The sequence below is a fragment of the Solanum verrucosum genome, unplaced genomic scaffold, assembly GCF_900185275.1.
Source record: "Solanum verrucosum unplaced genomic scaffold, falcon-dt-bn FXZP01000307.1, whole genome shotgun sequence".
Classification (NCBI taxonomy): Eukaryota; Viridiplantae; Streptophyta; class Magnoliopsida; order Solanales; family Solanaceae; genus Solanum; species Solanum verrucosum.
The window spans coordinates 755852-771944 of NW_026020264.1; the positions used below are offsets into that span (position 1 = coordinate 755852).

Genomic DNA, 16093 nt, shown 5'->3' on the forward strand with positions numbered 1-16093 from the left:
TGTAAATGATTGATTGTTTAGTTGTTGGCGTCAAGGCCTGGACAAAGGTAGTCCATATACTGTTCATTATCTTGGAAACAGGATTTCTGTACATCTTTGAGAAACAAAAAAAAAAAGGGCAAAAGCTTTGTCAGGTAAAAGAACTTTAATGGGAATGATTGTTGTGGCGAATCCGATTGGGCTGTTTTGCTAGCCGTAATTGGTGAAACGAAATAGTTACTATTTTATTGAGCTGATTCTATATATAAAGGTGTATTATGTGTCATAGTGAAAGAGTTATCTGGTAACTAGTGCTTAAGTGCATATTATAGTAAGTTTTTTCCTAAGATATGCATATGATAGTAAGCTTTTTCCCAAGATATGCATACAGCTTGACTGCACTGAATTTGTCTTGAATCAATGAATATGCAGTGTATTTCTCTCAGTTTTGGAACCTCACATGCAGCTTCCTTCTGATGTCGACCTTCGCCAATCTCCTAGTGTTGAGCTGCTAGGACCACAATTATTGAATGTTTTACCTCTTTCTTCTGTCCTACGCAATGCTGGAGCTTCTTCTAGATCTGGCAGTCATGAGGATTCTGATGCAAAAGTTGATTCTGATATGACTGGAAAATGAGACATCCCCGAGGAAGTGAATCTTCTCTTCCCCCCCCCCCCCCCCCCCCCCCCCCCAGAGCTCAATAGAATCTCACTAGTCTCTGGGAGCCTGGAGAAAAAGTGCAGAGACTTGAGTTATGATGTCAAGAAGGAAATTAATCAAATTGTTGAGAAGTCCACACACAATCAGTTTGACCATGGCTTGCTATCTGCTATTGATAATACTGTTGAGTATTCTAATCTGCATGATCATTACTTTCAGCTTGTAAGTTATCGAGATTGTCAGATGAAAGCTTCTGAATTTAGGCGTTTAGCTCTGGACTTGCATTCTCAGTGTGAGATCACTCCGGAGGGTCATGATGCTGCTATAGATGCTTTGCTTTTAGCAGCAGAGTGTTATGTTAATCCGTTCTTTATGCTGTCTTCCAGGGACAGTTCACCTATTATGAACAAACTGAGTACTAAGAAGCCGTGTAAAAACCATGAAGTTTCTGTTCTTCGAGAACTTTTTGAGGACAATGACTTCAAAATTGTAGCAGATCTTGAGAGGAAAAGAGACAAATTTGTTCTTGAAATAAGCTTGAAGCAGCTGAGCTTGACAGGAAGTATCAGCAGAACTCAGACGGGGAATGTATGACTCCCTATGTTGAAGGGAATGATGAAAAACTTGATTTATCTCAGCAAGATATAAAATCAGCAGATGCTATCACCTTACTTCGTCAAAATCAAGCACTTATATGTGATTTTTTAATTCATCGTCTGCAAAAGGAGGAGCACCCGACACATGAGATACTATTGCAAATTCTGCTGTTTCTATTGCACTCTGGAACTAGATTGAACTGTCCTCCTGTGCTCATTGTTGACACAATCATAAAATCTGCTGAGCACTTAAACCAGCAGCTGAGAACTTTTTACTATCAATTAAAAGAAGGAACTGTCCAGTTTAATGAGTGGAAGCTGCAGGCAGTTCGACGTCGCTGGATTCTTCTTAAGAGATTGATAATTGCTTCAAGTGGTTGTGATGAAGGGTCCGAGCTTTCAATTAACTACAGGAGTGGTTTTCGGTTTGCTAATCTAGTTCCTGCTTCAGCTTGGCTGCAGAAAATACCTGCATTCTCATCTTCAACTTTCCCTCTTGCCCGTTTTCTTGGCTGGATGGCAATATCTCGTAATGCTAAACAGTATCAGAAGGAGAAACTCTTCCTTGTCTCAGATCTTTCACAGTTGACATATCTCCTGTCTATATTTTCAGATGAGCTTGCTGTAGTAGGTCACCTGGAGCAGAAAGATGACAAGAAAATTGAAGAATCTGGTAGCAATTCAAGTTCTAGGAAAGGGGGTGAAAGTCGTAGTCCACAGAATGGAGATCAGTCTTTTTCTGTTATATACCCAGAAATAAATCAGTTCTTTCCCAATTTGCAAAAAGAGTTTGAAGTTTTTGGGGAATCTCTATTGGAGGCTGTTGCTTTGCAATTAAGATCCTTTTCTTCTACTATTGTACCAGATTTATTGTGTTGGTTTTCTGACTTTTGTTCATGGCCTTTTTTTCGAGAAGAGAACCAACCTTTTTGTAGAAGATCTACTGGGTTTGCAAAAGGTTTTGTTACTAAGAATGCAAAAGCAATTGTCTTTTGTGTGCTTGAAGCCATTGTTGCTGAGCACATGGAAGCACTGGTACCAGAAGTACCAACCTTGATGCAAGTTCTTGTTTCCTTGTGTAGGTCTTCATATTGTGATGTGTCATTTCTCAGTTCAGTGCTGCAATTGGTAAAGCCAATTATCTCATATTCTTTGGGAAAATGTTCTGCCAATGAGAAGTTAGTGAGTGATGATTCATGTCTTAATTTAGAATCATTATGCTTTGATGAACTTTTTGACATCATCAAAGATGAGAATCATAACACTCCAAGAGAGGATGGATTGTGCAGGGCAATGCCAATTTTTGTTTTGGCATCGGTGTTTCCTGATCTATCCTTGCAACGCAAAGTTGAACATTGCAGTTTTCTATATCCTGTGCTGATTTTACTTCATTTCATGATTATCTTTGTGCATACCAGGCTGTAATAAGAAATTGCAGAGTTTTGTTACTTGAGACATTGAGAGGCTGGGGTGTCATTCCCTATGCTATATCTCCGTTGTCTGAAATGGATTCTGCACCATGTGATAATAGATCTGAACAGCACTCAACTTTCCTTTTGGATATCTACTCAACTGAGATGAATGAAACAAACATGGATGATAATGCTGTTGTGAACAAGAAGTCTCATCTCAAAGTTGTGGAAGTTGTAAGATTCTTAAAGGACCTAGAAGCACTCATTTCTAAGCTAAATCCAACTATTGAACGATGCTTTAGGATTCACCATAAATTAGCAGAGAGTCTAACCCTTGTTTCTGCAGAAAGTTTCGTGTACTCAAGATGCTTATGTTTGGTTGCTGAGAAAGTTCCAGTTTCTGAAGGCAGTGAAGAGGGAATTCTGCTTAAGATGGAATCTAATTCAGATTTCACTGATTTTTGGAAAATCAGTCTTGAAGGACTTGCAGAAATGATTCTATTGCTTCAAAAGAACCACTTGTGGGAGCTTGCTTCTGTGATCCTTGGTTCTGTACTTGCTGTTCCTCAATGCTTCTCTTTGCATAGTGTAATTAGCAATGTATGCTCTGCAGTTAAAAATTTCTTGCATGGTGCCCCAAGTATTGCTTGGAGGCTTCACAGTGATCAATGGATCTCTCAGTTATGTGAAAGAGGCATCCACACCTACCATGAATGTGAAGGTTCTCTGATTGATCTGTTCTCTTTCATGCTTTGCCATCCGGAGCCTGAGCAACTATTTATTGCACTTAAATACTTGGGGAGGCTCATGAGCCAAGATGGACATAGTGGGTCTGCTTTATTATGTTCTAGTATTTGCGATAAAGTAGCCTCATCAGTAAGTAAGTCTTCTGCATGCGAGCCGATTATATCTGCACTTGTTTCTGGTACATGGGATCAGGTAGCTTTGCTGGTTTCATCTGACCCATCACAGCGTTTAAGAATCCACGCAATGGCTCGTCTTGTCAACTATGTACCATTCTCTGAAAGACGCAACTTGCAATCATTTCTTGCAGCAGCTGATACAGTTCTACAGTGTTTGACAAAGCTATCACAACCAACCTGTGAAGGACCATTAGCGCAACTTTCGATTATACTTTTTGCCAGTATTTGCCTATACTCTCCAGTTGAAGATATTTCACTTATTCCTGAATATTTGGAGCAGTATTGAAAGTTTTGCATTAGGAGGAAATGGTATAATTTTCTTGTACTTTTCTATTACAACCAAAAGTAGATGTAAGATTGAGTTCTGTCAGTATTGTGCTTATTGTTCTATCCAATTTGTCTCATTTTTTCCAGAAAGATTTCCTGTCAGCCTTGAGAAAAGAACTTGCCAAGCTTTATGTAGACTGAGAAATGAAGGGGATGAGGCTAAAGAGGTAATAGACCAATAAGGAGACCGATTTTCATTTGTCACTTTCTTAGTGATTTATGTATAGAATTTTCGAACATCAAAATATTAAATTCCTGCTCTCTGTTTTCTTTCTCCAATTATCAAGCTATTAGCTTTTTTTTTTTTTTTTATAAAGGTAACATTTGTATATTAATCATCAGCTCAAAGCTGGTATCCAAAAATTTACATCATATCCTCCTTCCTTCCACACATGTATGTCGGGCATAAACAAAGGATATAGAAAAGAAAAGAAGAAAAAAGAGAACTATCCCTAGATCCTCCTTTCACCTTTATAAGGACCCTATAATGTCTACAATAGCCACAGGGTCATCTATATACTCTGAACTACACCAATAGCAAAAAGTGATAATGCAGTTCATTTTAATCTTGTGCAGAGGGCTGCTCTTGTTATCAAAATTCCTAGAATTTCTTTCTTTCCATATGGTCCACCAAATAACAGCTGGGACAATTTTCCATCTACTCGTCTGTGCTGCCACTGCCCTCCATATTCCAGCTTTCTAGAGCCTGTCCTGTTCTCCCTGGAACAGTCCAACTTATACCTCTGAAGCTAGTAAACAAATTCCACAGCTTGCCAACCACTTTACAATGTAAGAACAGATGATTAATTGTCTCTGCAACCTGCTCACAAAAACGGCATCTTGGGCACATTTGTATTCCCCTCTTCATAAGATTCTCTTGTGTAAGCTATTAGCTTGACAACATTATTCTTGTGAAGTCCATCTAACGTGAACTTCTTTGCATGGATAAAAGATGTTGAAAGAAGCTCTCTCTTCAAATTCCCAGCAGCAAATGGATCCAGATTTTGGTCATACACGCGAAACAATCCTTCAGGTATATACAATCTTAATCCAGTAAGTCTCTTGTTAATGATCTATGTTTCATCAAGATGTCCCACTTTCCATCTGACACGATATGTATAAAGTAACTCCAGTTGTACTTCTGAACATTGTCTAGAACACACGTGGTATTTGGTTTGACTAAAACTAATAATTGCTTTCTATGATAAAAATATCAGCTGATTTATATTTGATTTTAAGGTAGCAATCAGCATCAGCATCATTCCTTTTTAGTTCAATGTCTGATGTGGTCTTTTCCTATTCACATTTGTGTTGTTTTCTCTCCTGTGAGGAACTAACAAAGGAGGAGAGAATTATAGGGTACAGGATAAATGTGTTCATAGGATTATATACAATATATATAATACCTTTTCTCAATCTGGGACAATGTGTAACATTTTAGTACACCAACAATCTTATAGTCTAACATGAGTTTGCAAATTGTTGAATTGTGTGGACCATCTCATCTAAAAGCTTAAGTTGTTAAAGAGAGCACACTTCATTTACTCAATTATATTCTCAACACACCCTCTCATGTGCGGGCCTCATTTTTTCATGGGTTAAGCACGTGAATTTCTTTTATTTTATTTTTATAATGGGTGTGGTGTGATTTGATCCCATGACCTCTGCCTACTCTAATATCATGTGGAAGTGTGTGACCATCTCATCTAAAAGCTAATGTTGTTAGAGAGAGTAGACTTTACTTAATTATATTCTCAACAAAACTTATGAGTACACTACCATAGTAAAAGGTTTCTCATTGTAAAGAGGCACACTGATGAGTTTTCTCTAGGAAATAGCTGTAATTGCACAACACTAGAAAAAATATTGGCAGAAGTGTGCCAAAGCATGTTTAGGCTCTAAAGCTAGGTATGATGCAGATTGGGCGCTTTGCCTCAAGCATTCATCACTTCAATAAAGCCCCAAAGGCCCCTTAGTGTGAAAGAATCTGACTCCTTGGAAGATAATATGGGAAGTCAAGATTCCATACAAGGTAGCATGCTTAGTGGCAAAACAAGTTGTCCTAAATCAAGATAAGCTAATGGAAAGGGGGTCAGAAGCTATGTCCTAGATGTTTTTTGTTGAAGCTGACTGGGATGTAGATAGGATGACAACTTTATTGAGTGAAGTGGAGAATTTTCCTGGCACTACTGTACAATCTGATACACTGAAATGGAGATATTCAGGGATGGGATTTTCTCTGTGAATAAAATGTGCAAGGGCAAAAGTGTGATACAAGGTGAGTACCCAAACATCTGGAAGAGCATGGCTCCCACCAAGGTTAAATGCTTCACTTGGCAAGTGGTGAAGAGAGCATGCCTTACACATCATGAGGTTCTACAAAAGAAGGGGAGAGTAGTAGTGACAAGATATTTTTTATGCAATGGAACTGGGGAAACAAATAACCATCTTTTTCTGCATTGCAAGTTCACTACACAACTGTGGAACCTCTTCCTCAGTTTCACAAAGACTGAATGGACAATGCGTGAGCATACTGCTGATTTGATGAGCTTCTGGATGAGAAGAGGGGGTGGAAAGAGTCAGAAAAAATGGAGAAGGCTAATACCTTCTTGTATATGGTGGACAGTAAGGAAAAAGAAATGGGAGATGTTTTGAAGACAAGATCAAGTTCATACATGATGTGAAATGGAACTGTTTAGTGTCTTTATTTATTTGGTGCAAAGGGAACTGTATAGAGGAATTAGATGAGATGGTAGATTTATTAGGTTCTCTGTAAAGCTTAGAGGCTAATCGTACTACGTTGTAATTTCTTGGAGGTGGTCAGCATTCCTTAATGCTGAAGAATACAACAGTACTAATTCTCATAAAAAGAGTGACAGAACAACTTTGACAGATTTTCATCACCTTGAGGTGAATCAGGTGGACTATGCCAAGGAGTACATTGGAAGTTTTAGCTTGCTGGAATAGAGATGATAATCTGTTAGGACAGAGGGAAAAATAGAGGGAGAAATAGAAGGAGAAATGGAAGATTGTCCTAGCTTGCATCTGGTGGACAATTTGGAAGGGAGAGAAACCAAAGGTGTTTTGAAGATAAGAGTATTTCTCTTCAGAGGTTGAAGATTAATTGTCTAGTGCTTATCTACTTTTGGCGTATTCATGAATATCCTCAGGAGGCAGAGGACAGTCGTTTCCTGCTTTTGTTTGAAGCTGTTTCAGGGTTGAGAGTAAATTGGGGAAAGACAGTTGTTTCCCTTTAAATAAGGTTTCCCCAGATTCAGGAACTGGTAGGAAAGAAATACCAGATGCTTTCAAATGCAAAAAGAGCAGCAGCCAGAAGATTAAGATTCAGTGCCTTAATTTACTTTATTCTGGCCAGAGAGATATCATTAATACAATTTAATTTATTCACTTCAACCAGGCTTCTTAGAAGAGCTGCAATGCAACTTTTATTGCCTTTATCCCAAAGAAGCCAGGAGCTTCAGAATTGAAGAACTTCAGACCAATCAACTTGGTAGGGGGAGTTTACAAGATCATTACTAGACTGATGGCAGAAAGGTTAAAAAGGTTGTGAATAAATTGATCAGAAAGCATCAAATGACAAGGAAATAAGGAAGGGAAAGGTTACAACTTGATGAATTGGAAGATTGTAATTCTCAGCAAAGGCAAAGGGGTCTGGAGATCTGAAACCTGACTGAGATTACAAAATGAGAGCCTGCCGATGAAGTGGCTGTGGAGATACACTGGGGAAGGGGGTAGCTCCTTGGAAGGAGGTTATAATAGCAAAATATGGTGAGCTGAGTCCCTGGTGTATAGAAAATGCCAGTGAACCATATGGTGTGTGTGTGTGGAGAACAATCAGAAACTTGTGGCCACAGATGGAAGAAAATATATTATCAACGTGGGAATGGTAACTAAACTAGATTTTGGAAGGATGGCTGTATAGATCAAACCTCTCTCAGAGACCTTTTCCCAAACCTATTCCTAATTTGTGAAAATCTTGATGCTAGAGTGTGTGATTGCTTGACAGAACAGGGATGAAACAATATCATTTAGAAGATTATTAAATGACTGGTAGGTCTAGAGGGTGGCAGCTTTACTAGGAAAACTAGGTGGAGTGAACATAATAACAACAATCACATACAATGTCTTGTGGAAGCATAGCATTGGATGGAGTTTTTTCAGTCAGTAATGCATACAAAAGAGGCTTGCAGGTGCTGGCTGGGGTCAAAATATCATTGGAACTATTTCTGGAAGAGTGACATCCCAACAAAAGTGAAGTGTTTCACTGGGCTGGTGATAAAGAGAGCATGCCTAACACAAGAAGTCCTACAGAAGAAGGGCAGGCAACTGGAGGAACACTCTTATATTAGAGAAGTCATTTCAGTTTCAAAGTGGTCACTTTAACCTTCAGACTCCAAGCTGAGTTATCTACTATTTTACAAGCATACAGCATACAATTTTAGACCAAGACTGTCTACTTGACTTAAAGGCTTTGTGTCATATGATCTTTCAATCAATTATTACATGGGGAGACAAACCTAAATCCTAGTCAATCTTAGCCTTTAAGCACTTATTTTCATAGTTACTTTTGTGCTTCTAAAATACACATTACTGTCTATTTTGAAACTCTGCAACGTTTTCACCACAAAAAATAAATAATATAACAGTTTACTCAAAAGGAGGACTGAATCAATATCCTCAGCATATTGCTTTGAAACACAGTATTTTTTTGTTTTCACCCAAATTCTTCAAGTTCTCAGTCAGTTGAAACTTGAATAATCTGCTTTCCAACATTTCGCCCATGATAAATACCAACAAAAGCTGATGCAGCATTTTCTAAACCCTCAGCAATGTCTTCTACAAAAAGCAGTTTTTTCTCTCTTATTAGCTGAATTGCAAACTCGAGGTACTCTGGAACCTTGTGCCGGAAGTCAAACTCAGAAAAACCTTCCATTCGTAATCTCTTTGAGATAAGACAAAACAAATTGTGGATACCATCTGGTTTCTTTAAATTGTACTGAGAGATCATCCCAGAAACTGCAATCCTACCATAGAGGTTCATGTGCAAAAGCACCTTATCCAGCATATTTCCTCCAACGTTCTCAAAGTAAACATCAATACCCTTGGGGAAATGACTTCATTTTGCAAACACACAGTTAGAGAAGCACATCATTCCACAGAGTACTAAATTACATGTTTCAAACTCATAAAATTTGATAATAAATTTAACATTTATCAATGCGCTCTGAAGTCTGGAAAGTCCTTCATTTTGCAGTGAGAGACAGATGAAGAAACATGTCACTCCACAGAAAAATATTTTTTTCTCAACCTAACCAAATTTAGCATAGAAAAGTACTTGCTTCTGACTCACAAAATTCAATAATTAATTTCAGCATTTGTCAATACCCTCTAGTAAATGCCTTTTTGCAGACCTAAAAAAAAAATCATTCCACAGAAAAGTAATGTTGTGAAGAGTTTCTGTTACGGAAATATCGTAGCTTAACTAACACAATCACACACAAGGCAAATAAAGAAGAAATATAACATAAGAATTTAACAAGGTTCGGCTAAGCCTAATCCACGAGACAGAAGTAGAACGTTTCCACTATGAAAGAAAAAAGATGTATAGTCATATGAATCCCCAACTACAACCCTTATATATGCATCCCAAATCTACAAGAGAAAGGTTTACTCAACCTACAAGAGCAATATGTTTTTCTTTTCCAAATCTATTAGGACAATGCATTTCCTGAATCAATAGAAATTATGAATTTTCTAAATATACAATGGAAATATTCAATACATCATTAACAAATCTTTCCCTTGACTTGAATTCTCTTTATCAACAGGAACACTATCTCTCTATCTTGCCCTTATCCCTCGAAAGGGCTCTACTAAGTACTGCACACACCAATCGAGTTTGCAATGCCTAAACTTGTTAATAGTGACTACCTTGGTCATCATATCAGTCGAATTATCATGTGTACACACTTTCTTCGCATCACAAACCCCTTTGCGATCTACTACCTTTGTCCCTTTGGCAATGAATCAAACTTCCATGTTTGATTCTTGTGAAGAGACTCAATCTCTTCGCCCATAGCACCAACCCACTACGCACTTATCTTCTTCTGAATTAGAAATAGGCAAATAGCCTATTTATAGCTAGTAGACTCAAGCATGTCAATGGTGTATGCAACTGACAAAGCAAATTCCACAAGATTTGCATATCCAAAAAGATTTTCATCAACTACATTTGCAAACCTTTTCAGTCCGTTGATCACTCTCTTCTCGCTGCATGTTGCAATGTTATTCGATTGTTGTTGTATAGGTGCATCAACATTATCATCTTGATTAAGGTTTTGCACCTCCTCCATTTCCTCCGCTCCTGAACTTCTGAGTTGAGCTAGTGGAAATTCAACTTTTAGCTTTACACGGTCACAGACACCACAACCTGTTTCTACTATTGCCTTTTTCCTCTAACTGTTCAGTGAGATAGATTCATTACATGTCACATACCTATTGACCATTAACCTTGGAGTCTTCCGATCTATGCATCACAATCTATAACCTTTCACTCCAGTTGCATCCTTAGAAATATACACTTATTTTGCTCGTGGCTCAAGTTTAGTCATCCATCATATGAAGATAAACAGGACAACCAAATATTCTCAAATTTGAATAATGCAAATCGGGCCATACCTTAGAAGGAGTTTTGAACTCAATTGTTGTGGATGGAGATCTGTTGACCAAATAACTAGTTGTATTGATTGTTTCAGCCCAAAAGTACTTGCTAACACAAGTGTGAAAGCACGCTTCATGCCCTATTACGAGGTAATTTGTTCATATGTTCTTCAACACCATTTTGTTGTGTTGTTCTAACACAAGTGTGGTATCACATTATGCCTCTCTACTACAGAAATCATTGAGCTCTGAGTTGTAAAATTCCAACCCATTGTTGGTCCGAAGATGCTTAACTTTCCTTTGTCTGTCTCTCAACCATCGTCTTCCATTTAACAAATGTTCGCAATGCCTCATTTTTTTTCTTTCAGAAAATACATTCATACTATTCTTGAGTAACCGTCAATCAAAAACATAAAATACGTGGCACCACTCTTTGAGGGAACTTTGTTTGGACCTTATAAGTCTGACTGTATATGGTCTAACTTGTCTTTGGTCTTGTTTTTTGCCTCCTTGTTGAACTTCACCCTTGTTTGCTTACAAAGATACAATGCTCAGAAAAATTCAAAGCTTGATTTTTGTGGCCACCCAACAAATTTCACTTGCTCAACAAAGAAAGTTGCTTGTCACTCGTATGACCATGTGCAATTGGCACAACTAAAACTGATTCAGATCACTTTTTTGAGAAGCTACATTTGCTTCCCCTGACTAATTCAGTCACTCTTTTGAGAAGCTACATTTGCTTCCCCTTCGAGTACACTGGCTTGAAGATAATACTATCTAGAATGTAGCTTACTCTTAATGAGTACCATGGACCCTTTACACACACTCAATGTCCCATTATCTTAATGAAAGTTATATCTCTAATCATCCAAAGTTGAGAGAGAACCGAACTATTCTTCATTCGAGGAACATATCAACACTCAATGTTTCTGATAATATCATCGAACATTCTCAGTTACCTATCTCCTCTTCTGCTAATGGAGTATCATCGCCTAAGTAGACAGTCTCATTCGTTTGCTTGTAAGTTGCAAATCAATTCTTGTGTGGACACATATAATAAGTTGCACCAGAATCAACAACCAAGAATTATGCCTATGACTAAAACTCACAACACAAACTTCCCTTATATAGTCATTGTTATCAGAATTGGTTCTAGTGTCAACAATATTTGCAGAGTTATCAACTTTCTGCTTCCCTATTTTATCCTTAAGTTTGGAAAATCTCTTCTATAGTGACTCTGCTCCGCGCACTCATACCAGTTCTGCTTCCTTGCTCTAAACTTCAATATGGTGTTTTTCTACTAAGTTCTTCCCCTACTAATAATGCCCTCACCCTCAGTCCTGTTATCCAGAAAGTTCTTCATAAAACTCTTTAGATTTTAGTGCATTACTAACTTCATCTAGTGAAATACTGCCTTTCTCGTATAGCAACGTATCAACAAATGTAACATAAAATGATGGTAAGAAACATAACACGATCAAGGCCTGATCCTCACTCTCTATTTTGATATCTATGTTCTTCAGGTCCACTATGATTAAATTAAACTCATCAAGGAGAGTTTTAACCAATCTACATTTGTTCATATGGAGATTGTGCAACCTCCTTGTTAGGTAGAGACGCTTTATCAGCAATTTCTTAGAATATATATCTTCCTATTCCAAAGAAGGCTATATATAATGCTCAAGAAGATCGCACTCAAAGTCCTCCTTTTAAAGTTTCTGTCTTCTCTGGCTCTTTCATCTCTTTAGAAAAACCTCTTTAATTGTCTTTCATAACCCTTGTAACACTAAAGACAGTCTCATTCTAATTTTCCATAGATTGAAACTAGATCCACCATTGAATTTCTCTACTTCATACTTTGTTAAAGATGATGAAGTCATCTTAACCCTTGCTATTGTTACAGAAATATCATGGGTTAACTAGCGCACAAACACACACACAACAAATAAAAAAGAAAAATAACACAAAAATTTAATGAGGTTTCGCTAAGCCTAATCCCCGAGGAAGAAGTAGAGAGTTTTTCATTATGAAAAATAGAAGGGTACAATCATATGAATCCGCAACTACAACCCTTTTATATAGGCAGAATAGATTTAGTTTTATTTGGTGCACACCTAAACTTTACGTTGGCCTAGTTAGCCCCTTGAACTTGATAATTTTATAGTCACAACCTTCCTAGACGTTGATGAGGCGAAGAGTGTGTATCCACTCGCTTTAAGGCGCATGAAAAGGGGAGAATATTTGAAAAAAATCAGCTTCCAAGTGGGTATTTTCAACTATTTAATTGCCACATAGTCAATATAATGAATTTTTTTTTCAATTGTATTTCTCTATAGATTATTCTTAATATACAATGCATATTTTATTCTAAATGTGTCTTTTATTCTTTTTCTGATGCAATCATTATTTGTTTCAACTACATATTTCTTTTCTTTTTCTGGACCCAAATTCACAAAACTTAGTTGGAACTTTCTTTATTTTAGCTCTATTAAGATAATGTTTAGCCAAAATAACGAAGTTACCTTCTCAAAAAAATAAATAACGAAGTTGAAACAGGTATTTTCTACAAAAAGGAAAAAATGTACTTTTTCATGCAAATACATAGAGGAAGTTGAAACAGGTATTTTTGGTTGAAATTTTATTTATTTTTTGTTTGGTTGCGATGATTATTCTTTCTAACTGAATATTTCTTCTTCTTTCCCTGGCCTTGATTAGAATATCATTATCTTTAGCCAAACAAAAAAATCATAGTCAAAATATTGTTGTTCTACTTTTTTCTACAGAATTGACCCTAAAAGATGATTTAAATAATTAGTGAACTTAAAAGGGTAAAAATGAAATTATTCTAAAAGCAAAAGGCACATGGAAAAAAATCCATATGGCAACGCGTGTGTCACACATCCATGGCTATCAAATTACCAAGTTGAGGGGGATAACTAAGCTAACGCAAAGTTTGGGTGTACACCGGATAAAATTTGACAAGTTTGGGGGGGTCACGATCTATTTTGCCTTATTCATAATTTCAAGTAGTCTCAAACCGATAAGAGAAAGATTTTCTCAATCCTAAAAAGACAATATATATTTCTTTCCCAAATCTATTAGGACAATGGGTTTCCTAAACCAATAGGGATAATGGGTTTCCTAAATATACAAGGGAAAACTCGAGACATAATTAACAGTATTTCTTCCATTAAAGTAAACTTGACATGAAAACCTACTACTTTCAGACTCATAATATATGATAATTAAATTCAACATTTGTCTATAAATGAGATCTAATCTAAGCTTATTGTATGTGTCTCTGTGTCAAAAGAACAAACAAATAATGCAGCTATTCTTGGGCCATAAAAGAAATCACCTTTTCAAGGCACCGGCAAGATCATTTCCTTGTTTGTAGTTAAAAGCATCATCGAAGCCAAGTTGTGATTTTAAAAGATGTACCTGCAAAACACATCATTAATAATGGGAAGTTGCATAGAAAAGCAAAAGTGAAATATTACCTTTTCATCAGTACTAGCACTGCCAACGACATAGCAACCTTTCATTTTCGCAAATTGTCCAACAAGCTGACCAACTCCTCCTGCTGCAGATGAGACATAAACTACATCCCCTTCCTTAGCAGAGCATAGATTATTAAAACCAATATAGGCTGCAAGTCCTGGCATACCTGTAAGTTCATTGTTTCACATGTATTTTTCAGAAAGAACAATCAGCAATTTGTCCATTCTATTTTCGCAAAACCCAATCTGAAATTTTCAATTGGGCTAATAAACAGTAGATTTTGAAGTGAAGTAATCCCTCAGTCAGTGGCGGAGCCACCTTACAAGTAGGGGGTTCGGCGAAAAATTATATTATTTATACATGGTTAAAAGAATTTTTTAGGTATATATAGTAGATGTCGAACTCCCTTCGGCTACTTCGTGTGTCTATTTTTTCAGATTTTGAACCCCTTATTGAAAATCCTGGCACTGCCACTGCCTTCCGTTCCAAAAATAATGACACATTTCTATAATTAGTAATAATTTAACTTTAAAATGCTCATAAATGATTTTCTAGTCACACAAATATGTATGACTCATTTTAGATCAAAAGTGTTTCTTTCTTTCTTTATTAAACTTGGTGTCAAGTCAAAGTAACTGATGAGTAATTGTTTGAATGAGCATAAGCAGGAAGCAAGGGAGAGAGGAGTAATTAGGAAATTGATACCTAAAATTCCAGCATAGTATGAGAGAGGCACATCTGTATATTTGATCCTGAAAAGTCCATTGGTATTAAGAATCAAAGTATAGTCTTCCCAACCAGTCATTCCCCAGATATAATCCCCCTCCTCAAAATCTGCATCTGCGGATTTAATAACTTTGGCCACACCAAGTCCAATAATGACCTAAAATTGAAATGCGACATATCACTGAAATTGTGCACCATTGACAAGTAAGATGAGGAATGAAAAATGTACTTACAGAACCAGGATTGAATGAGGCAAGTAAAGGAACATCGTTCGATATATGATGAGACATCCTGTGGCGCATATAAGGGTCACAAGCCAAGTAAAGATTCTTGACAAATAAACCCTTTGATCCTTGTGGAATATGGCTACTTATCATTGAACTTCGTAACTCAAAATCACTCTCTTTTGGATACCCTTCAACATAATTCTTCAACACAACTTGCTTGTTAGCTAACATCATGCTTGAATCCATTACTCTCTCCTTTCTTCTCTCTTTATACTCAGATCTACACCGCCTAAAGTCAAACCACAACTACCGCCTGCCACCGCAACAGATAAGCTGCAAACTTCTTTAATTATTCTTACTCCATTTAATTGCTAATAATAATGTCTAGGATATGTATTTAATAGTGTCATCACATTTTTCTCAATTTTTTTTGTCCTTCTCTCTGCCACTCATGTATGTTTATTACACTTTAAAATAGGATAATGCTAAATGGCCAGATAATTTCGCTAAAAATTTAAAAAGTCTATAATATTTTAATTATTTTAAAATAAACTAATCATTTTTCCATTTTTAATTAAAAAAATATTAAAGTTAAAAGGATAAAAATATTCAAAAAGGTGAAATAAAATAGGGCCGATTTTTTTAACTATACAACTTAACAACTGCATTTACACCAATATAGCAATACTTATTTTTTCAATTATATAGCAATACTTTTTTTTTTCAAAAGTAGAATTTAATTTTTTGTAAAAAAAATCCAAATCAGCCATGCTTATCCTGATTCCCATAAATTTCTCCAATAATTTATCTTCCCTAATTTATTCAAACTAGTATATGTGCCCGCGCGTTGCGCGGATAATTTAAAATGTAATAATTTTATAATTAAAAATAACTAACAAAATGTATTATGCACTTAATAATATAATTTAATTTATAATAATACAATAATATTAATCATTAACTTATTTATTTGAGCATATTAAATTAATATTATTAGTACACACTTTATTTTATTGTATTAAAATATTATTTCTTTTAGTTTTATAATTTATCATGGTGA

General features: G+C 36.3%; 3 protein-coding genes across 7 annotated transcripts in view; 2 read left to right on the forward strand and 1 right to left on the reverse strand.

The window, feature by feature from the left end:
• LOC125833707 (uncharacterized) overlaps positions 1 to 16093 on the forward strand; it is a 78235-nt gene that overhangs the window by 17576 nt on the left and 44566 nt on the right. The window lies entirely within an intron of this gene.
• On the forward strand, positions 672 to 1234 carry LOC125833555 (uncharacterized). The gene has a single exon (XM_049512717.1). It carries the CDS (start codon positions 884 to 886, stop codon positions 1232 to 1234), a length of 351 nt encoding a protein of 116 aa, XP_049368674.1. The 5' UTR covers positions 672 to 883.
• Positions 8524 to 15389, reverse strand: LOC125833729 (2-alkenal reductase (NADP(+)-dependent)-like). The gene is made up of 5 exons (XM_049512917.1): positions 15040 to 15389; positions 14786 to 14963; positions 14080 to 14246; positions 13938 to 14020; positions 8524 to 9033 (listed from the first exon to the last, which is right to left on the reverse strand). The coding sequence occupies exons 1-5, from the start codon at positions 15277 to 15279 to the stop codon at positions 8655 to 8657; spliced, it is 1047 nt and encodes a 348-aa protein (XP_049368874.1). The 5' UTR covers positions 15280 to 15389; the 3' UTR covers positions 8524 to 8654.